Source organism: Nannobrachium achirus (assembly GCF_963921795.1).
Source record: "Nannobrachium achirus genome assembly, chromosome: 24".
NCBI classification, from domain to species: domain Eukaryota; kingdom Metazoa; phylum Chordata; class Actinopteri; order Myctophiformes; family Myctophidae; genus Nannobrachium; species Nannobrachium achirus.
The window spans coordinates 41,177,139-41,200,098 of NC_137831.1; the positions used below are offsets into that span (position 1 = coordinate 41,177,139).

General features: G+C 41.7%; 1 protein-coding gene across 1 annotated transcript in view; it reads left to right on the forward strand.

Moving 5' to 3' along the window:
* The window catches only part of stk11ip (serine/threonine kinase 11 interacting protein), a 117,419-nt gene that overhangs the window by 73,583 nt on the left and 20,876 nt on the right, over window positions 1-22,960 (forward strand). Inside the window, exon 26 of the mRNA XM_080720561.1 lies at window positions 9,256-9,437. Within this exon, the coding sequence (XP_080576687.1) occupies window positions 9,256-9,437 (182 nt within the window). The remainder of the gene's footprint in view (window positions 1-9,255; window positions 9,438-22,960) is intronic.

A 22,960-nucleotide genomic window follows, 5' to 3' on the forward strand; every position in this document is an offset into this window, starting at 1 on the left:
ATAGAGTGTTTGGTCCATATTTGGACTTCAGCCTTATGCCCTTTGAGGAGAAAAAAGCTCCACCAAAACTGTTGGGTGACAGGTTTTCTTCCTATCAGGATAGAGTGGGGCCTTCCTCCAATCATGGTCGCGTAGGGGCGGGCCTTGCGCGCACCATACATTTGATCATGATTGGAGGAAGGCCCCTGCCTGTCACCTATATGAAAACTGAAACTTAAGTGAAATCAATTGACCAGTCGCTATGCCCCTCCTAAACCCGTGCTTGCCCAATGCCACGTTTAGCGACAGGTTACTAAGGCGGGTGCCTTGGCAAGCTGCCATGGCGGCGTGCAGCAATAGCACCCAGCTGCAGACTAACCTGCCACAAACGTCCAGGAAGAAAACAATAGCCTATAGTATACTAAAGTCAGATTAACATACAGTACACAAGTGTTACCAGTTATATTTTCTCATGAAGTGCTCCTAAATTATTCCCGTGGGTTTGTGTAGTTCAGTGCAATCCGTTCTGTTTTTGTTTCAGTGTTTGTGACACGGAAGCGAGTGGGTGGGACGTTCGCGAACGAATCGAGTCTTTTGAACGGCTCTTTGAAATGAACGATGTGATTCGGTTCACAGTAGGGAGCCGTTCCTTTCTATGAACAGTGGTGGGAAAAGTACTACATTTCTTTACTTAGGTAAACATCAATACTGCAATCAAGTTTGGAATGTTATTAATGTACTAGAGTAAAAGTAAAATAGTATTGGTATCAAAATGTACTTAAAGTACCAATATTAGAACGTACTCATTATGCAGAATGTCCCGTTTCACAGGTTTTCTAATGAGTAAAATGTAGAAAAATCATTTGCAAATAGCTGATCTACAAGCTCACAATGCATCGCAACGTGACACATTGTGAGCTTGTAGATCACCTATTTTCAAATGCCAGAAATGTATCCAATGGCCAAAATGTACAGGCCTATTTGGGTGGAAGTGATTTACAATCATAATCAAAATCTACAAAGTAACCAGTAACTAAAATGAGCCAGTCTTTTGAACGGCTCTTTGAAAGGAACGGATCTCAGAGATCCGGTTCACTTCAAAGAACCATAAATCCCATCTCTATCTAGCAGCCAAACTAGCGGTACACCGATGCGCGCCGCCATGGCAGCTTGCCAAGTCTGCTGCGTTAGTAACCTGTTGCTAACTTGGCATTGGACAAGGACGGCTTTAGGAGGGGCTTAGCGACTGGTCAATTACCCTACCTTTAATTTGATGTTTAGGCATACAACTCATGAAAAAAAATTAAAATCCATATCGCAAGATATCACAGTATTACATGAGACCAATCAAAACAAGAATTTATAATACAGAAATGTCAACCTTCTGAAGTCAGAGTTGCTAGTCCAGATGATTTGGGGTGCTATGGCATCTGCTGCTTTTTTACACAATATTCCACACACACACACACACACACACACACACACACACACACACACACACACACACACACACACACATACACACATACACATACACACACACACACACACACACACACACGCGCGCACACACACACACACACACACACACACACACACACACACACACACATTCGGCAATTCTTTAAAATAAAACCTTTGTGGTTATATACTGTATATTGCCTACAAAGGAATCCCCCCCCCCCCTTCTTTGATACCATAAAGGTATGCAGAATACCTGCTTCTTTGACACTGTGAACCCCATAACCTCATGTACTGCACTCTCAAGTCTGCACACTGAGCTGTATTAAAAAACCGCGGTAGTGAAAAAGATGGTGTGGCATTTCAGAGCCACCTTGGAGGATGACATTGCATAACCCAGGTTATGTGGGTCACATCTTGAGAACACATTGACCTCACTTTTGTCTTTGTTCACCAATACGTCCCCCCCCCCCCCCCCCCCCCCCAACCTACCCACCCTCTCCCCCAACACCCCCCCCCCCCCCCCTCCCACGCTACACCCAACACCCGACTTCCTCCTCTCGGTTTTCTTTCCTCCTGCATCATGACACCAATAAACGGAAATATTTTCCTACCCCGCTTTTCAAAACGAGGCTCTTGTTATAGCATCGGTTCTCAACCTGTGGGTCGGGACCCCCGGGGGGGGTCCCCAGATGATTAACTTAATGTGCGACATTGTTTTCTCACTCGACGTTAAACAAACCAACATAAAGTTTAAGTGTATCGAGGGTATCTGCTAAAGGTGTAACAATACATTTCAATAGCGATTCGATACATATCACGAATTCACGATACATGGTTGACGATATGATACATGGACGATATTGGTTCATTCATGGCGATACGATATGATTCGATTCAATGATTTAAAATCGATATAGTAACTATTTAGCAAAGAAATTAAATCTGTGTGAAAGGTGTGGATAGTGCAGGTTTTTAAGGGAAACATGTATTATTATGGATATACGAAGTAAACATTGTGATTATCTGCCAATTACATGGACATTGTATATTGACAAACCTGCACCTTGACATGAACCCAGAGATTACACACATTTATTGATAGACCAGTGTAGCTTTAAGGAAAGGAAAAGTAATTAAACCCCTCCTTTTCATTTTTGAGCGGTGGTCACACCGTCTCCTATACGTGGCCGTGTGTGTGTCCGGCCGTCCGGCCGTCCGTCCGTCCGTGTCTGTATGTAGCCTCAAGGCTGCAGTACCTTTTCTGACCACACATGTTAAGGGAGGGGCGCTGTTGTTCTCTCTCACACACACACACACACACACACACACACACACACACACACACACACACACACACACACACACACACAGGGGGGAAGGGTGGGTCAGCATGTGTGGTCAAGTATTATTATTATTATTAACAAACTGAATGTTTTAGGGTCAAATAAATTAGAGTGTGTGAAGAAACTACAGCATTGTAAAGCACACTAACCCCGCTGCACCCACCCAGTAGTGCTGTTGCACAGCCTCCACGACCACCGCTCAGTTCACACGGGTGTGATTTTTCTTCTTAAAAATGCTAAATATAATGCAGAAGTAGGTTGTATCGATACAATCAATTCTTTACACTGCCGATTCGATACGATACAAATTCAAACGATGCGTTTTGATTTTAGCTGTTTTCATTTCGATATACTTCGATTATTTAAGTTAAAAACGATATTTCGATGCAGGTACTATATCGTTACACCCCTAGTATCTGCACATTTCTAAAGTGACAATTTAGGGACTTTTTTAATATACCTCTAAAATGACTAATTAAGCATTGGCCAAATTGTCAAATAGAGGAGGAAATTGTGAAAATAGCTGACCTACATGCTCTGAGCATGTAGATCTGCTGTTTTCACAATAGAACCGTGTTATACAAAATATAATGCCTCAACTCTTAGTGCTTGTCAGGGTGGGGGGTCCCCAGTTGAAATTATGATTATTTTGGGGGTCGTGGCCTGAAAAGGTTGAGGACCACCGTGTTATAGCATGGGAGGTATCGCCTGCATCCCATGCTGCGAGGGTTCTTACAAAGGTTTCTGTTGTCTTTAACCAACACACAATTGGACCTCCCTGGCTGCTGGGGGACCGTCACAGTTGCGTAAGCGCAGTGGTTCTCAGACCTTTTCGGACCCCCAAATTAACATGTATTTGGCCATGGATCCCAATCTGATCATATTTAGTTTCAGGGACGCACATACAATATTTGTGTTGTTAAATGTTTCACGGATATTCTGTATTTGTAAATATTTATTTCATGATTGTTTGGGAAATAGCAGACCTACAGTTGTGACAGTGTGCTTGCAGTGATCAACCCATATTAATCGGGGCAGGCCGTGCCTCCTATTACATGTGCCACAATGTCTATTGAAGCGGGAGGTCTATTCACTAGTAAGATGCCTCAGGGCGACATGCAAGGCCAATTCAGCGCCAATTCTTGGCCATCTGGCCAGTGATGTATATCGGACCAGTTACCCATATGGAGATCCATACACTGTATATAGACATCCCATTTATGCCCATACATGGAGATCCCTGTCTGAACCAACCGTACAGATACAGTATGGGCTGTCTTCCTCCATATATGGGTATTCCCATATGAAGTCCTGTTAGACATGGGCTTAATATTGATGACATTAGGGATCTCCATATATGGGCATAAAAGGGATTCTGTTAGAGTGGTTGACATGACATCACAACATACAATAGATTTTATGCCCATACATGGAGATCCCTATCTGAACCAGCCACGGGGGCCATGTCTTGGCCATCTGGCCAGTGATATGTATCGATGACATCAGGGATCTTCATATATGGCCATAAAAGGGATTCTGGGGAATACCCATATATGGACTTTTACATAGGTGATGTCACCTGTGATGTCACCTGTGATGTCACAATGATGCATCAAGGGAACCAACCCATCCATCGATAAATGTGTACACACACGGAGACAAGCTGTGACATTTCTCATGGTAAACTGCAACCCCTGGTCGCAACAATTAAAAACAAGCAGTTTGCCTTATTTCTTTTTTTAAACAATATGTTTATTTTTGTTTTTCATTTTTTAAAGAGACATACAAAACAACATGTACAGGACAATACTATACTACATACAGATGAAACAAGCAAAAAAGAAAATACAGCAACATACATAGAAAAGGAAAACCCACAAAAAACCTGACACTAACACGACACATAAGAGTATTAAATAATTATTATATAAAGAGCACATGTACTATTTACACTATTTACACCCAGAGTCCTATGCCTTATTACTACTACTACTACTTGTATGTATTCTGCTAACACTCGAGTAGAATCAGGACTGCAGAGTGGGAGGCAGCATTGGGCGATTCTGTGACTGCAAGGAAGGAGTGCAGTTTCCGTGAAGTAGGCTGGTTTGAATCCTGACTGGTTGTGGTTGTTCTGTGATAGATGGAGAGAAAGCTGGTTGGAAACGTGTTCAGTGGTTTCGGAAAGAAAGGAAAGGAGTGATACATAGCGGTCTGTAGTTCTTGACGTCCGAGGAGTCAAGGTTTGGTCTCTCGCGTGGCTCGCTCAGCTGTGTCATGATGTACTCATCATGACACAAATAGCATTAAATGAATGAGAATGAATCGGTGGAAATAAACGTTCCCGCTGTTTAAGGAACTCGACCTCAGCTACCATGTGACACGTAGGCTACACTGACCAACGGTTGGAAAGTGAGATTCATGGTCCTTTCTACGTCATCCCACCAACTCATGCGTAATGCTGTCAGTTGCCAATGACTGAATACAGGCACATGCACACATAGACAAAAAGAGAGAAAGCTTGGTCAATGAGAAGGAGGGCCATATACATGTAAAATAGCATTGTTTTATTTGAGATTATTTTGTTCATGATGTATTGTTTATGGATTTGTTAATGTATAACAAGGGTGTAGCTTGAACGCCAGAAAGACTATTGATGTCAGTTCACTTTGATGTCTAATGTGTCATATAATCCCATATGGGATGGGCCAAATTGTGGCATGTCACGGACATCAAAATGTCATTCATTCATTCGTTCATTCATTCATTTATTCATTCATAGACACAAAAAAAAGTGCCCTCTCAAGACCATGAATGCAGTTTTCACTATGGTGAAAGAAATGCAAATGCCCCCTTTCCATGCCATACCTGAAGGCAGCATTCAAGAGAATTGCCTCCCGAACTTGAATGCAGTGTCTTATGTTGAAAGAATTGCCCTCTCTGTGTAGAAATTCATGCCGTTACGGCACATTGTATTGACTTGATTATGCTTAGTTCAGTGTGGTATCAAGCACCGAAAATAGCTGACCTCCAAGCTCACAACGCGTCGCAGCGCTACGCGTTGTGAGCTTGGAGGTCTGCTATTTTCGATATTTCCACCAAAAGGCCCTTTTAGACATGTCAGCCCCTGCCTCTCTAACATTCTCTGCAAGTCCCTGAATGTATAAATGACCAACATGCAGATTTATATATCTCACCTGTTTATTTCTGTCTTTGTGCGTAACAGATTTTCATGCAAGCATTTGTAGGTGATGATTTTTCATATTGTATTGTATTGCTGTTACTATTTGTTAGATTAAGCAAGCAGCCTACAGAAAATGAATTGCATGGCCTGGTTAATAAAAACAATTGAAGATTTCAGATAACAGGGCAACATCAGATATTCATATCCCCACTATGTGATGCAAGTATACCGTACCTTTTTATACCGTGACAGTGAACATTGAGGGTGAATAAATATGTAATCAGTTACTTAACCCCCCACGTGAAAATATTGGAAAGTGTCCTTGGAGGTTGGGGAGCCTAGTACATCGCCGTTGTCGGGTGAAAACCTTGTATGTCCAAAACCATTGGTTTTGCATTTATCATTTTAATAATGATTTAAAGTAGTGAAAACAGCCGATCTTCAAGCACACAACGCCTCGCGAGGCGTTGTGTGCTTGTAAATCTGCTGTTTTCACTACTTTTGTGCGACGGCCTTGTATGATGAAGCAGGGCTTTACTTTGTGAAAGAACGCACACTTTTGAAACTTGGAGATACGAGGTTTCCACCCGACAACGACGATATGCTATTTTGGACAGAAGCCCAGCAAAATGGCATAATAATATGGTGTTATATAAGTTCTGCGATGAAAAATATACAGTCGAATCTTATCGCACATGTCATGTACGTGTCTAGCTCCGGGCAAGCATGTTGATCCTTGGAACCTTTTAGTTTTATTTTTATTTTTTTGCCACGGGTATATCATGAGGCAGCTTTACTGTCACGTTCTCTCGCTCACTAAACCTATGGTCGCTCTCTCCCCCCTTAAGCCTAAGGTCGCCCGACCATCGTAGTTCTTCTCTCTCATTGAACTCGTTCTCAGTTTACAGTTTACAGTTTAGGCATTTAGCAGACGCTTTTAATCCAAAGCGACTAACAATAAGCAGATAATACATCACTATAATAAACAAGATAATATGTCAGAACATCAACAACAATATAACAAATGCATATGAATATCAATCTAGAAAAACAATATAATCAGTAAAAAAGTATCTAAAAACCAAAAGAATGCTACTAGCTTCATGTATGGTCATTGAGTGTTTCACTAGTGCTATGGGTTTAGGTGGAGTCTGAAAAGGTGAGTCTTCAGTCCACGGCGGAAGCTAGGGAGTGAGTCTGTAGTTCTAAGTGCGACAGGGAGTTTATTCCACAGTTTGGGGCCGCCACATGACGCTACTGGGATAGTGAATGTTCACTTGTTCGCACATAGGAAACATGTGGTGCCATTGTTGCCACCTTATCAAAGCTGCGAAAAAGACTAACAGTGTGAAGCTTCTCTGTCTTTTTTCCAACACCAAATATATACCACCATACAAGATCTATGCACAAGGGATGGGACGATAATCGCCATTATCGTTTGATAATCGTATCGTGGAGATTTTATTTATTGTGATATCGTCCTCCATCATTTATTTGCCGAGCTGCATATCCGGTACCACTTAAACCCTCTATAATTGTGGGCTCGCCTGGAAGGCGAGCACACGTATGTTATCTTCATTATTTATAGTCAGTCAGTCAGTATCTCCTCAAAACTTTGGCGCGATTCAACTCCTACACACTTACACCTTTCAACACCATTCAAATGGTTATGTGTTCAGCTTGCTGTGGACACGTGTGCTTGTATTTTTCATTTTGAAATGTTTTGTAGTTTTAGAGAAATGTAACTTTAAAAGAATCAAGTTTTAGGATCCTGATTGGTTGTGATATGTCCCTGGCAACCGGCGGCAACCAGTGGAAGGACGGACTGTCCCTTCAGGCTATAGAATTTAAGGATTTTACTGTAGGTCCCAGTGGCCTGAGGGGACAGTCAGCCATTTTGTTGGTTGTTGTTGGTTGTCAGGGAGATCAGTTGACAGGCTTTTCATTTTTATTACTTTTACTCCGCTACAATTACAGAATTTGACAGCTTTAGTTATTTGTTACTTTGCAGATTTTATTATTAATACAAATTTCTGTAGAGCGAAGTGTCATAATCATCACCAAAGTCTCAGGTTACAAGAGGGAAGGGGGGAACACACATAGAATTCATAGATATAGAACACATCGAATATGTACAGTACAGTACAGTTAGGTACAGTAGAGTACAGTAAAGTACAGTAAGGTACAGTACAGTAAGGTACAGTACAGTAAGGTACAATACAGTAGTGTACAGTAAGGTACAGTAGAGTACAGTACAGTAAGATACAGTACAGCAAGGTACAGTAGAGTACAGCAAAGTACAGTACAATAAGGTACAGTCTGGTACAGTAGAGTACAGTAAGGTACAGTAAGGTAGTCGGGTACAGTAGAGTACAGTACAGTAAGGTATAGTAAGGTACAGTAGAGTACATTAAAGTACAGTACAGTAAGGTACAGTAAGGTACAGTAGAGTACATTAAAGTACAGTACAGTAAGGTATAGTAAGGTACAGTAGAGTACATTAAAGTACAGTACAGCAAGGTACAGTAAAGTACAATACAGTACGGTACAGCAGAGTACAGTACAGTAAGGTACAGCAGAGTACAGTAAAGTACAGTACAGTAAGGTACAGTAAAGTACAGTACAGTACAGTAAGGTACAGTACAGTAAAGTACAGTACAGTAAGGTACAGTAGTGTACAGTAGAGTACAGTAAAGTGCAGTAGAGTACAGTACAGTAATGTACATTACAGTAAGGTACAGTAGAGTACAGCGAAGTACAGTACAGTAAGGTACAGTACAGCATAGCACAGTAAGGTACAGTACAGTAAGGTACAGTACAGTAAGGTACAGTACAGTAAGGTACGGTGCAGTAAGGTACGGTACAGTATGGTACAGTACAGTACAGTACATACACACACAGGGTATAGCTGCTCAGTTTCACCGCTCCACTTCGAACAGGCCGGACTGGGCCCGTCAGTAAAATGAAAGAGAGCATTGCCTGACACCTTTTACTATATTATTTTTTGAGTGGAAGCGAGCCCACACTGTTTCGAAGGAACAGTATTTCTAGTTGGTAAAAGTTACTTATAATATACGTACTAGATAGTCTTTTTTCACTCTATATCAAATGTCTGCAAAAAAATAGCCGAACTTGTAGATCTGCTATTTTTTTGGCAAATGTCCCACCCCAGGATAATGGAATTTGATTATCGCGATAATATTGTATATCGCGATTTATCATCACTACTGTGTTCACTACTGTGTTGCACCCACTGATCCCTTTCCCCCTTGTTTCCCTACCCAGCGGAAGCCAGCTCTCTGATTGGCTGCAGAAGAGGGACAGCCATCCAATCACGGACCTGAGTTACCTGGAGGTGGGGTTGGGTTCTCAGAGCATCCACATTGAGTTTGAAGAAGGGGGCGTGGCCTACACCCTCCTGGTACGGGACAGCGTGCGCTGCAAGCGCTACTACGGCATCTTGACAGGTAATCACGATAAAATACACATTCAGGCCAAGGACCCCTTAGTTGAGAGAGAGAGATGAAGCAGGGACCCCCACAACCTTATCATAGATTCCATATAGTTTCATTGTTTGACAGCACAATCATCAGTGTATTTTAGATTCATGTCAATGTGCGTTTTCAGATATTTAACCACTTGAACCGTCAATACTTAATAAACATGACCTTTCACTCTGTACTTAGTCTGCTCTTTTTCCCCTCTACACCAAAGCTCTTTGCTAAAAAAATAGATCTGCTATTTTTGGCTACAGTTTACAGAATATGGACACTAGGGTTCAAGTTGTTAATATAAACAAGGATTGGAAGATTTGGAGGTAACTCTGAGGACCCCCTAGGGGTCCCGGACCCCCTGTTGAAGAGTCCTGTTCTAAGTCACTGTTTCCCTAGTGGCGAAAAAAAGAACCTCTTGGAACTCAGATTGCTGTTTCCCAAACAGTGGGTGGGGACCCATTTGTAGTTCGCGGACCGATTTCCGTGGGTCACACTTAATTATCCCTTTTTTGGGGGGGGTTTCTATCTAATTTCAGAAGATTCAAAAGAACAAAGAAATCAACAACTTTTCAGAAAAAAATTAAACAATTACAACGTTTTCTTCTAAAGTATTTCATAATTAGCTTGTGAGCTTGTAAATAAATGGGGGGGGGGAATGCCTTTGTGTTGATATGCGGATTTTCTTCCAACGCTAGAATATACGATAAGATTTCACCCAGTGGGAAATCTCATGCTGTCATGTGGTCTCCCTCTCACGTGTGGCATGACACAGAGAAAGGTTTAGCAACCCTGTTAGTGTCAGGAACGTGATGGGCCCGCTCGCAACCAGACGTACCGGTTCCCGCGTCCCGGGGCACTTTTTGGGCGCGATGCAGCAAAACCCAAACTGCTCGGAGCGACTCAGAGGTGGTGGCGTGTTCGAAGGATGAAGGGATCTCGAGGTGCACTCATGTGAGAACGGCATGTTCGTTATCAGTGGCGTCAGTTCAGAAAAAGCTAAGGTATGGCAACATGACTGGTGTCTACCTTAGCAACAGGCATGATACATTTATTTTATGAAGTACATTCTATTTTTTTCCCCTGTTTCTATGGTTTCTTGGGCTGGATATGGCAGCCTGGAACGGTTGTTCAAGTGCAGCTAAACTTGGCATGTTAGTAAACGTGCCACGATTAACAATAATGCATTGCACCTGTGCAGCTGACCTGCAGAACCTGGGAATATACCATTTTGTCAAGATGGGGAGAATAGAAGTGTGGAGAATATAATTCTAATACCTTGTTAAAGTGACCATTTTGTAAGATTTTGCACTTTATTTTCTGCAATTTAACAACATAATAACCAGCACAGATAGACAAAGAGACATTCATGGATTTATATTTAAAAGTAACTTTCATTTTCCCCCTGGACCCAGGGTATGGCAGCTGCATACCCCTGCCATACCCAATTGACACCCCTGTTCATTATACTCGGGGGGAACCCGTCCCACTCCATTTTGTACCGCAACACACCCACCTTAATTTATACAAACACACACACACACACACACACACACACACACACCAAACGCACACACATGCAGAAACTCTCACCTCTCATGACCGACATGATCACCTAAAGCCTGATGTATACTTCGCCGTAGGACTGTGTCAGGCACTAATAGCCTATCTACGAGCCCATTGCACAACGCGTCACATTGCATTGTAAGTTTATAGATTTAAAGGGGCCCCACCATGAATTTCACATTTTTCTTTTTTTTGTTCTTGTTTTTTTTGTCTTCCCAGTGTCTCTTCCAGCCCCCCAAAAAACCCCATTCATTAACTCTAAGCCTTGCCTTTCATTTCAGTGATTTTGTGAGTGAGTGTGTCCGAACGGTTCTCTCCTGAAATGAGGACTGGTGTGAGGTCACACCAGGGCCCATTTCCTATTGGGCGGTACTTTTTGGGAGGCTATATTCTATTGAGACTATATACAGTATATGATGTAAAGTGGTACGAAAATTGGAACGATACAGAGTTGATTACGATTGACTCTACATGGTTCTCATCGTGGTTCTCTGATATTCTCCGTATCGTTCCAATTTTAGCCCAAATACAGTGCCCCGTTGCCAACAAAGGGCATTTTGGTATTGCATCTGAAACGGCTTGGAATTAGAGACAGACAGAACATGACATTTCAATATCCTACTGGTTGTTTAGGCTAAAAACTGCATAAAACCGTATTATGGACCAATATTTATATAAAATATATATTTTGAAAAGCATAGTGGGGCCCCTTTAATAAAGTAAAATAAGCATGTGACCCACATATCCGGAGCTGTACCCTCGTCATGACGGTATGCATGGACATTCTTCAGTCATGGCTGCATACGTTTTGCAGACTCGCAAATCCCTGCGGCTTCTCCGGTAGCCTGAGGCTCTCTCACATGGTCGTAGCCCTGCTTGGACCAGCCCGTCTGCCAGGGAGGACACAGAAGAGAGAACTGAGATTTTTTTCCCCAGTTTTCCTGTCTCTCTGCTGCAGTGTTTATTTCGTCGACTAAAACTGACGAAAAATGTTGGTCGTCTGCGTTTTTTTCCCCACAAAACTAAGCTGTGATGACTAAAACTAAGTCTAAATATACTGACAAATTTGTCAACAAAATAAAAACTAGACTAAAACGTTAGGGAGGAACTAGTGGAGAAGAGAGTCATTTTATGTTTCGTTGCTCACGTGTTGCGTGTTGCGTGTTGAAAATAGCCGATCTACAAGCTCACTGCGACGCGTTGTGAGCTTGTAGATCGGCTATTTTCAGCACAAAACCAAGTGTAAAATCAGTCATTACGATGCCATCAAGGCCTGCCAAAATTCATTTCAGTTGACTAAATCAACTGTGGATTTAGTCGCCTAAAATCTTATATTTAGTCGCCTAAAATGTAACTTTTCAGGTGATTAAATTATGACTAAAACTAAAAGACATTTTATTCAAAAGACTATGACTAAAACTAAATCAAAATTTGCTGTCAAAAACAACACTGCTCTGCTGTTGTGAATAGTCAGCTATAGAGTGCTGACTTACATGACTGTCAACACACTGATTTCCAGTCAAGAATGCAAGGTCTGGACAGAATGCAATTTTTTTTTTAACATGGAAATAATTCAGAGCCCTGGTTGACGCTTAACCACTAACCCTCTTGACTTAGTAAACTGGACCTTATAGTTGGCTCCGTACCCTTTTTTCTACACCAAATATCTTCTCCAAAAATAGCTGATCCACAAGCTCACAATGCGTCGCATTGTGAGCCACTATCTTTGGCCGATGTTCCCCCCACCAGAATTTGCTGGGGTTCAAGTGGTTAAACCCATTTAGGCCTAGAATTATTGAATGCTTTAACCGTTGAAAAATAGCAGATATACAAGCTCACAGCTGCGAGCTTGTAGATCTGCTATTTTTGAAAAAGTTGTGAAAATGTGTGCAAATCTTTGAACATATGTATTTTTAAAGCGAACGTTTGTAACTCAATTTTTGCTTCTGGGTGGTCCCTGGAACTAGATATTTTGAGATGCGGGTCCGTGGCCAAATAAATATCCTTCACATGAAAAGGTTTGAGAACCACTGACATAGTAGTCTCTCAAGAACAGACTAACTGAGCTCCATTTAAGTGAAAAGGACCTTTTCTTTGACGATGGCTGGCCAGATTGCTGACATAGAAACATGGGGTTTTTCCAAAAACCTTAGAAGGATTCAAAAGACACTTATAGAATCGGTCAAAATTATAATTTTCAAGATTTTTCAAAAATAGCAGATCTACAAGCTTGCAGCGCGGCACTCGGTGCCGCGCTGTGGGCTTGTATATCTGCTATTTTTCAATAGTTGAAGCATAAAATAATGATACACAATAAGGTGTACCCGTTCTGAAGTGGTTAAACTCTGACAGTGTCTCTCTCCTCCCCGCCCGGCATTCGACCACAATCTAACAAGTTAATTTTGGAAGTGCACGCAAAGATTGCCGCGTTGCGGTGGAACAACGCCTGCAATAGAACTCGTGCTATCTGCCCTGCTCGTTCTATCTGCGACTGTGTCATAAGGCATCCATGTGTCAGCCATGCACTTTCTTTTTTACTTTAGAGCAGGGCTCTTCAACGTGTTCAGGCCAAGGACCCCTTAGTCGAGAGAGAGATGAAGCAGGGACCCCCACAACCCATAGATACCATAGTTTCGTCGTTTGACAGCACAATCATCAGGGTATTTTGGGTTCGTGTCAATTTGTGTTTCCAGATGTTTAACCACTTTGAACCGTCAATACTTAGCCCCAGGGGGGTCCAGGGGAAAAATCCGCCTAAAATGTATGCCCAAATTGGAACAGTTGTGGACACAAAACTACAATGATTGTGGCTAATCTTGTCCCACCAAATGTCAGCTAACCCCTGAAAATTCACAAATGCAGTGTAAAACATCACATTTCTCTTACCAAATTGTCCTGCTGTGATTATTTAGCTAGGAAAAGAGGATTGAAAAAGACCTCCGCCTATGGAAAATTTGCCTTCTGAATAGTGAATGAGCCTCAAGACCTCATTGAAAACATAAATATTGAATAGAGAAATTGTTCACCAAGGTGTCATCAATTGATAGGCAAAATTGTATGAATATATTCCAAACTATGTAAACTCTACAGATGTTTTAGTGAGAGTAGTGCTGTAATATTAGTAATGTTAAAGTATAGGGTGAAAAATGATAAAAACGAGTAACAATAAGTAGTAATAATACTGTAATATGAGTAATGTATGGATGAAAAGTACAATGGCAACTGATTACTATACTGTAGGACCACTGTAACAATAATCAACAATGAAATTGTACTTTTATTTGGTCTCTATTGATTTATTGACATTTATTGACAGCTGTTCAGAGGTCAACACCTTTTGCCCCCGCCGGCGGGGGCAATGGGGTTCAAGAGGTTAATAAACGTCTCACTCTGTACTTAGTCTGGTCTTTTTCTCCACAAAACCTCTTTGCCAAAAATAGCCGATCTACAAACTCGTAGATCTTGTAGATCTGCTATTTTTGTTCTCAGAATATGGACGCTAGGGTTCAAGTGGTTATTATAAAAAAGAAGAAGAAAGTTGTTATCACTCAAAGATTTGGAGGACCCCTGTAGTAACTCCCTACCGTAACTGGAAATTCAGCATTCACCATGTTCAGCTACATTCGTTGGAGTATTGGGAGATTTAATGTATTCAGTCTCTCCTAAAAGGTCACGCTAATTCTTTCCGGCGATATTTGAAAATAAGCTCAAATTCTACCACACTATGTATGTGCAAAATGTTCCAAAAAGTTCTGTCTCTCTCACTTAGTCCTTCATGTTGTCTCATTCTCTCTCTCTCTCTCTGTTGCTCTCGATCTCTCACACTCGCTCATTCACTTTTAACTCCTGCTCACGCTCTCTCTCTCTCTCTCTCTCTCTCTCTCTCTCTCTCTCTTTCTCATGCAGGCAGGCACGTGCACACATAGACATGAAAGGGGGCTTGAGCCCCTGCCCTTTTATCCGTCTGTAAAAAAGTGCCCTCTCCAGACCATGAATGCAGTTTTCACTATGGTGAAAGAAATGCAAATGCCCCTCTTTCCATGCCATACCTGAAGGCAGCATTCAAGAGAATTGCCTTCATTCCCAAACTCCTGAACATGAATGCAGCATCTTATGTTGAAAGAATTGCCCTCACGGCGGAGAAATCCATGCCGTTACGCCACATCTCCAGCATTGCCTTTTTTATGCTTAGTTTAGTGTGGTATCAAGTACTGAAAATAGCCGACCTCCAAGCTCACGACGCGTTGTGAGCTCGGAGGTCTGCTATTTTCAATATTTTCACCAATAGGCCCTTTTCGAAATGTCAGCCCCTGCCTCTCTAACATTCTCTGCGCGTCCCTGCATGCAGGTTGTTCTTTCTCATGTTAAATTCTCTACTCCGTCTCTCTCTCTCTCCCTCTCTTTCCCCTGAGAGGTTCCCTTCCTGTCTGGATCCATAAAACAGACCGTTCTTTACCTTTTTATTCTCCATTACCGACATGCAGCCCCAGCTTGCTCTCTGTGGCAAGACCACAGAGAGAGCCCCAGAGCTAATGCTCAGTGCTGGGGAAGTTAAAGTTACATATAACTGAGTTACGTAACTAAGTTACATTTTGCTGTAACTTGCCGGTAACAGGAGTTACATTCATCATTCTGTAACTCGTCAAGTAACTGAGATACTTTTTGGGTCATTTTTGGCTCAAGTTACAAGAAGTTACGAGCGAAGTTATAATTTTACATTTAAGTTTTAAAGAAGATTAAGATTGACGATCAAATGTCATGTAACAGTTTAATTAATATGTATAGCAAAGGTGTAGCTATCACTATACTGTATATGGTCATTTCAGTCCAGAATCTGTCCTGTATGTCCAGAATCTGTCCCATACGTCCAGAATCTGTCCCGTACGTCCAGAATATATGTGTGGTGTCCGTCCCGGTCTGATGATTGGATACTTTGAGGATTGGTCAAGCTTCACATCACAATTCGGCCCTCCAGATAAAAACATTCATTCAGAATAAAGAATGTATCCATGTGTTCCAGAGTTCATAACTCTGGAACACAGTGTGGATTAATTAGGGGTCATTAATCCACACTTAAAATGGATGAGGTTTAAAATAAGCTTAATTCTGGGGGCTAGTTGTGTTACTGTAACTAGTAATAAAGAAATCGCTGGCTTATTGTATCTAAAAATACATATTTAGCCACTTGTACGCATGCCCCCACCCACTGAAATCAAAATCGCTAAACGTGCTAAAAGAAACGACAAAGAACAAAGTAAATTAATGTTAACACTCAAGCTTTCTTTTCTCTTATTACAAAGAATTAAAATGCAAACCCTTGTTGTAAAAAAAAAAAAAAGAATTGTCCTTTAAAAAAATCATCCTGCTGGTTTGTGAGTGTACAGATATGCTATATGAACTTTTACTGTATATAAAGAAAATCTAACGTATGAACATTTATCAACATGGAAACGAGTATGATGATTAAGCAAAAATAGCTGCGATGATATCAAATAATTGCGATTAACTCAAATAATTACGATAAGGTGTTTGTGACAGTTCTACTAGGTACCAGCCAGAGGGGGCTCTACTCCAGGGGTTTTCTTTTTTTTTCCAATTTTTATCCCACGATTTTGCAACCCATTTTCACCCAGTGCCAATTGCCTATGTAATCCTGGGCTCTGCTCTCCCTCTGCCGCGCCTGGGGAGACAACGGACTGACCTCATGCTTCCTTATATGCATGAGTAGTCCAAGTTGTTTCTTTTCACCTGACAGGGTGGATTTTCCCCGGGATGGACGTAGCGCGTGGAAGGAACACGTTATTCCAACCAGTTCCTTTCCCCTCCATCAGGCGCCCCGGCTGGCCAGGGGGAGGCATTATTGAGACCAGGATTACTGCATGTTTTTGTGAGGGTATCAACCCTAGGAGACACGGGGAGAACATGCAAACTCCACACAGAAAGGCCCTATCGCCGACCTCACCTAGGGTGTGGGCGCTGATGACACGGAGGGAGAAACACGCCCCAGCACCCACAGCGTCCCCCGGCGGGAATCGAACCCAGGACCTTCTAGCTGTGAGGCGAAGCGCTAACCACTGCGCCACCTTGCCCCAGGGGTTTTCAAAGTGGGTGACGGTGACAGGGCACCCTGGGGTGCCGCGACGGCAGTCCAGGGGTGCCGCGAGATCATTTGATAATATTTGGAATTTATTTGGACAAAATATTTATTATCATTTTAAACTTGAAGAACAAAGTTATTTTCAGTCAGTTCTAACCAAAATGGCTATTATCTCAACGTTTTCCTCGCAACATAATCACTAAAGTATCATCACTGTCAGGCAGAAACATCTGTCGCACAAAACTTTGTGAACATGTTTCAAAAATAGCAGATCTACAAGCTCACAGCGAGGCACTTGGTGCCGTGCTGTAAGCTTGTATATGTCCATATATGGTCATTTCAGTCCAGAATGAACAGGTTTTATCAAAAACAAAATGTGTGTCCACAAGGCATCAGTCTTTTTCTATTTTTACAAGAGATGTGATCAAAACTATAAAACTCAGTTGAGAGGCATATTTTCTGCTGACTTTTTTTTGTAGGATATTATATTTTGTTTCATGTACACCAAATGTACACTCTCAATTTAACGCTGAAAAAAAAAAAGTAACTCAAGTTACTCAAGTTACTTTTTCTATGTAACATTTCTCCAGGGGTATAACTAACTTGATCAAGTTACTGCCATTGTAACTGTACAAGTTACGCTTTCAAAGTAACTTCCCCACCAACACTGCCTGCTTGCTCTCGGCAAAAGACCACAGAGAAGCCTCGGAGCTAATGCTAATGCTAATAGTGGTTTGCTGCAGCCTTCCAGTTGGACTTGTCCTACGCCTTAATCCCAAAATAACTCCTCTGCCGTTTGAGCACCGGCGCCATGGCGAGAGAAGCTCCAAGAAATCAATCCGTTTCCACGTTATGTACTCGTGATTAAAACCCATTCAGAACGGGTACACATTGTTGTGTATCATTATTTTATGCTTTAACTATTGAAAAATAGCAGATATACAAGCTCACAGCGCGGCACCGAGTGCCGCGCTGTGAGCTTGTAGATCTGCTATTTTTGAAAAATCCTGAAAATTAGAATTTTGACCCGATTCTATAAGTGTCTTTTGAATCCTTCGGAGGTTTTTTGAAAAAACCTATGTTTCTATATGTCAGCAATCCGGCCAGCCATCGTCAAAGAAAAGGTCCTTTTCACTTAACTGGAGCTCAGTTAGTCTGTTCTCGAGAGACTACTATGTCAGTGGTTCTTAAACCTTTTCATGTGAAGGACCCCCAAAATGATATGTATTTGGCCTCGGACCCCCATCTCAAAATATTTAGTTCCAGGGACCAGTCGGACCACCCAGAAGCAAAATTTGAGTTGCAAACGTTTGCTTTGAAAATACATATATTCAAAGATTTGCACACATTTTCATGACTTTTTCAAAAATGGCAGATCTACAAGCCCTAAATGGGTTAAACGTCGCTGGATCTTCCAGTTGGCAGAGGAGACCCCTGCAGTAAACAGATATGTCCTCAGTCAGCGCTGCGAGGCGTTGTGAGCTTGTAGATCTGCTATTTTCGGCAAAGAGGTTTGCTGTAGAGTGGAAAAAGAGCAGACTAATTACAGAGTGAAAGGTCAAGTTTATTAAGTATTGACGGTTCAAGTGGTTAAATATCTGAAAACACAAATTGACGTGAATCCAAAATACACTGACGATTGTGCTGTCAAAAGATGAAACTATATGGAACCTACGAAAAGGTTGTGGGGGTCCCTGCTTCATCTTTTTCTCGACTAAGGGGTCCTTGGCCTGAAAACGTTGAAGACCCCTGACTCAGACCCTATATGGTTGCTGTCCGACAGAAACCTTGTCTGTCGTAAATGAACAATGCCCTACTTCATCATACTATAATGTCAAACAATTGACAATGAAACTATTAACAACCACATTGGTGAACTGGAACACAGGTTCTTTTTTCCATTTCCTGAAAAGTAATGGTTTTGGATAAAAGTAATGATTTCCATCTGACAGGAACGATATACTCCTTTGACCGCTGCATGGTTCCCCCGGGGATATGCACTCGGTGCCCTCCTTGTTAGCAGATAGCAGATCTACAAGCTGATTGATCTTGTACAGATTGTAGATCTGCTATTTTCGCCAGATGTTTTCCCACTTTTGCCAAGTGTTCGCCTACAGCAGGGATACTCAAACTTCTGAACCAGTGGGCCACTATTTTTGATAAAAATGATTATTTTATGTCTTGGAATTCCTTTTAGGCTATATTCTGTCAATTACACAATTTGTAATCAAAGTAAGTTGCTACATTTTCTCTCATTTTAATAATGCTGTGCAATTAGCATATTCCACACAAACACTAAAACAAAGTAATGTATATTTGTCTGCTATTTGTCTGGGTTGATATCTGTCTGCCTGCTATGAAGTGGGATAACACCCAGACTGTTTAGCTACCAAATGGCTAATGATGCAGTTGTTAAGTAGAGCTACAGTACATCTCTCTTTGATATTTGATTTGCATTAGGCCTACAATGACGTTTTGGGTATGCTAATTAGTCGGACAGCCACTGGTAAAGAAAAAAAGAGCGAATCATTGGGCGCTTTCAAGATGTTTTGGCCATTATCTCGGGAACGCACGGTCAAATCTGCTCAGTTTAAAGCTTGTTGGATGAGTGACTTCGAGGACATTAAGCTGGTGGGCCAGTCAAAATTGCAGCCGGCCCGCGGGCCGGAGTTTGAGTATCACTGGCCTACAGTATCATGCTCAGATTATGGACACTTAGGCCGATTGGTTCATGTGGTTAAACCCCGCGCCTCCCAGTCGCCTCTCCGTCCGTCAAAAGAAGGGCCAACTATTTAGCGAGAAACCAAGTTAACCCATTTAGGGTATTAGTTAATGCTTTAACTATTGAAAACTAGCAGATATACAAGCTCACGGTGCCACACTGCGAGCTTGTAGATCTGCTATTTGTGAAAAATCATGAAAATGTGTGCAAATCTTTGAATATCTCATTTTTAAAGAGAACTTTTGTAACTCAAATGTTTGCTTCTGGGGGGGTCCCTGATACAAAATATTTTGAGACGGGAGTCGGCAGCCAAATACATATAATTCTAGGGGTCCTTGACATGAAAGAGTTTGAGAACCACTGACGTAGAAACATGTGTTTTTCAAAAAAGGACAAATCGGGTCAAAATCGGGTCAAAATTCAAATGTTCGCGTTTTTTCAAAAATAGCAGATCTACAAGCTCGCAGCGCGGCACTCGGTGCCGCGCTGTGAGCTTGTAGATCTGCTATTTTTAATAAGTTATAAAGCATAAAATAACAATATGCGATAATGCGTACTCGACCTAAGCGGCTTAACCCTCAAACAGCTGTTTGTTTTGTTAGCGGGGGTTGAAAAGGATATCTGCAAGTCGACCATTAACACAACTATATATTATCCCCCCGCTCCGCTCCACCGTCCAAACCGGCCTCTGTCATCAGGCCCCAGTTCAAAACCACAGTTGGACTAACGAAGGGCCGCTGTCGTTATGGCACGAGTAGAGATTCCCTAGCCCGGTCAGGGGGAAGGATGTGGTTTTTGGGAGTTTAGCGCCCCTCACGTCTTCCAAATCTGAATACATTTAAGCCCATTAGACCGGGTACGCATTATTCAGGGCTCCCACGGTCATGAAATTCCTGGAAATATTTTGAAATTTGAAAAATATTTTTTTCCAATACTGGAAAAAGGGTCCTGGAAGGTCCTGGAAAAAATTGCTATGCGTTGTCTTTGGTTATTGATTTTGTTAATACCTCTGAAATGACAAATTAAACATTGGCCAAGTTGTCAAATATTAGAGGCGGCGTTTTGTGAGCATGTAGATCGGCTATTTTCACAATAAAACCGTGTTATACAAAATTCCTCAAACCTTTGGGCTCGTCAGGGTGGGGGTTCCCCAGTTCACATATGATTATTTTGGAGGTCATGGCCTGAAAAGGTGGAGAACCACTGGCATACACTACCTGTCTTTGGGCATTGCGCATAGGAGTTAGCGACTTGTTATTGAGCTGAATTATTGTTATGTAGTCCTGGAATATTCTGGAAAAGTTTTGTAAATTAATTGGTAAAGATTTGTGGGAACCCTGATTATTGTGTATCATGTATGCTTTAGCTATTTTTTTAGCAAAAAAAAAAAAAAAGAAAAGATCTTGAAAATGTGCGCAATTCTTTGGCTATTCTGACCCGATTCTATTAAGTGTCTTCTGAATCCTTCTAAGGTTTTAAAAAAAAATATATATATATGTTTCTATGTCGGCGGTGCTCAAACTTTTTCATGTGAAGGACTCCCAAAATGATATGTATTTGGCCATGGACCCCCATCTCAAAATATTGTATCAGGGACCCCCAGAAGCAAATATTTGAGTTACAAATGTAACTTTTCCAAAATAGCAGATCTACAATAGCTCTCAGTGCGGCACTCGGTGCTGCGCTGTGAGCTTGTATATCTGCTATTTTTCAATAGTTAAAGCATTCAATAATTTTAGGCCTAAATGGCTTAAATGTGAGAGAACATGGTCTCTGGGAAGGATCAACTTGCAGCTCCGAAAATCTGGCGTAGAATGTAACTTAATATTCTATATATATATATATTATATGTAAATAAAGTAGGCTAATCGGGAGATAAGTGACCGTATACACAGACATGCCGTCTACCGCTTTGCGTGATGTTAGGGCAAAATCTGTAGGAGCAGTGTCCAAAAATGTGTTTGAAAAAATCGGCCTGATGGTGGCGCTAAATGGGACAGATCCTAATGATGATATGACTGTCGACCTACTGTGTACCGCTTTGCGTGATTTTAGGGCAAAATGTGTATGAGCAGTGTCTAAAAATGTGTTTTGCAAGAATCAGCCTCATGGTTGTGCTAGAAGTGGGGCATGTGAGAAATTGGTTTGGCAGCCAAGGAGTGTGTGTGCAAAGTTTGGCATGGATAGGGGCAACGGTGGCGGAGAAATGAGTAGTGCAAAAGTGTGACGTGACGTGACAGACTGGCAGACAGCCGGCGGAGGTTTTGATAGTAACTGCGACAACGGTGACCATAAATCGTAGACCACAGACAAAAACAAAAAGGCAACAAGTTGAGCAGCAAAAACGTTGTTAATTTAAGACAGCGTTGGTCAAAGTTAAAAGCAGATATACAAGCTCACAGCGCGGCACCGAGTGCCGCGCTGCGAGCTTGTAGATCTGCTATTTTTGAAAAAAACATAGGTTTTCTGAAAAACCTATGTTTCTAGATCTGGCTAGCCATCTGGCCAGCCATCGTCAAAGAAAAGGTCCTTTTCACTTAACTGGAGCTCAGTTAGTCTGCTCTTGAGAGACTACCATGTCAGTGGTTCTCAAACCTTTTCATGTGAAGGACCTCCAAAATGATATTTATTTGGCCACGGACCCCCCATCTCAAAATATTTAGTTCCAGGGACCCCCCCAGAAGCAAAATTTGAGTTACAAACTTCCCTTTAAAAAGACATATATTCAAAGATTTGCACACATTTTTTGCTCACAACTTTTTCAAAAATAGTAGATCTACAAGCTCGCAGTGCGGCACTCGGTGCCGCGCTGCGAGCTTGTATATCTGCTATTTTTCAATAGTTAAAGCATTCAATAATTCTAGGCCTAAATGGGTAAGAGCGTTGGTCAAAGTTAAATTGACCAAGATGGAATATGATAATCTTTAAAGGCACCAATTAGAGCCTATGTTGCTTAGTGGATCATAGAGTGGTTTAAGAGGTGACACATGTTTTGCCAGGCCGAGCGCTTCAGACCGACCTTTCAAAGCCTCTGGATCAGACAGAAAAAAATATGTTTCACCTTCTGGCTCCATTCAGAAAGGCAGAAGGATCCCGGAGATAAGCTGTTGATGT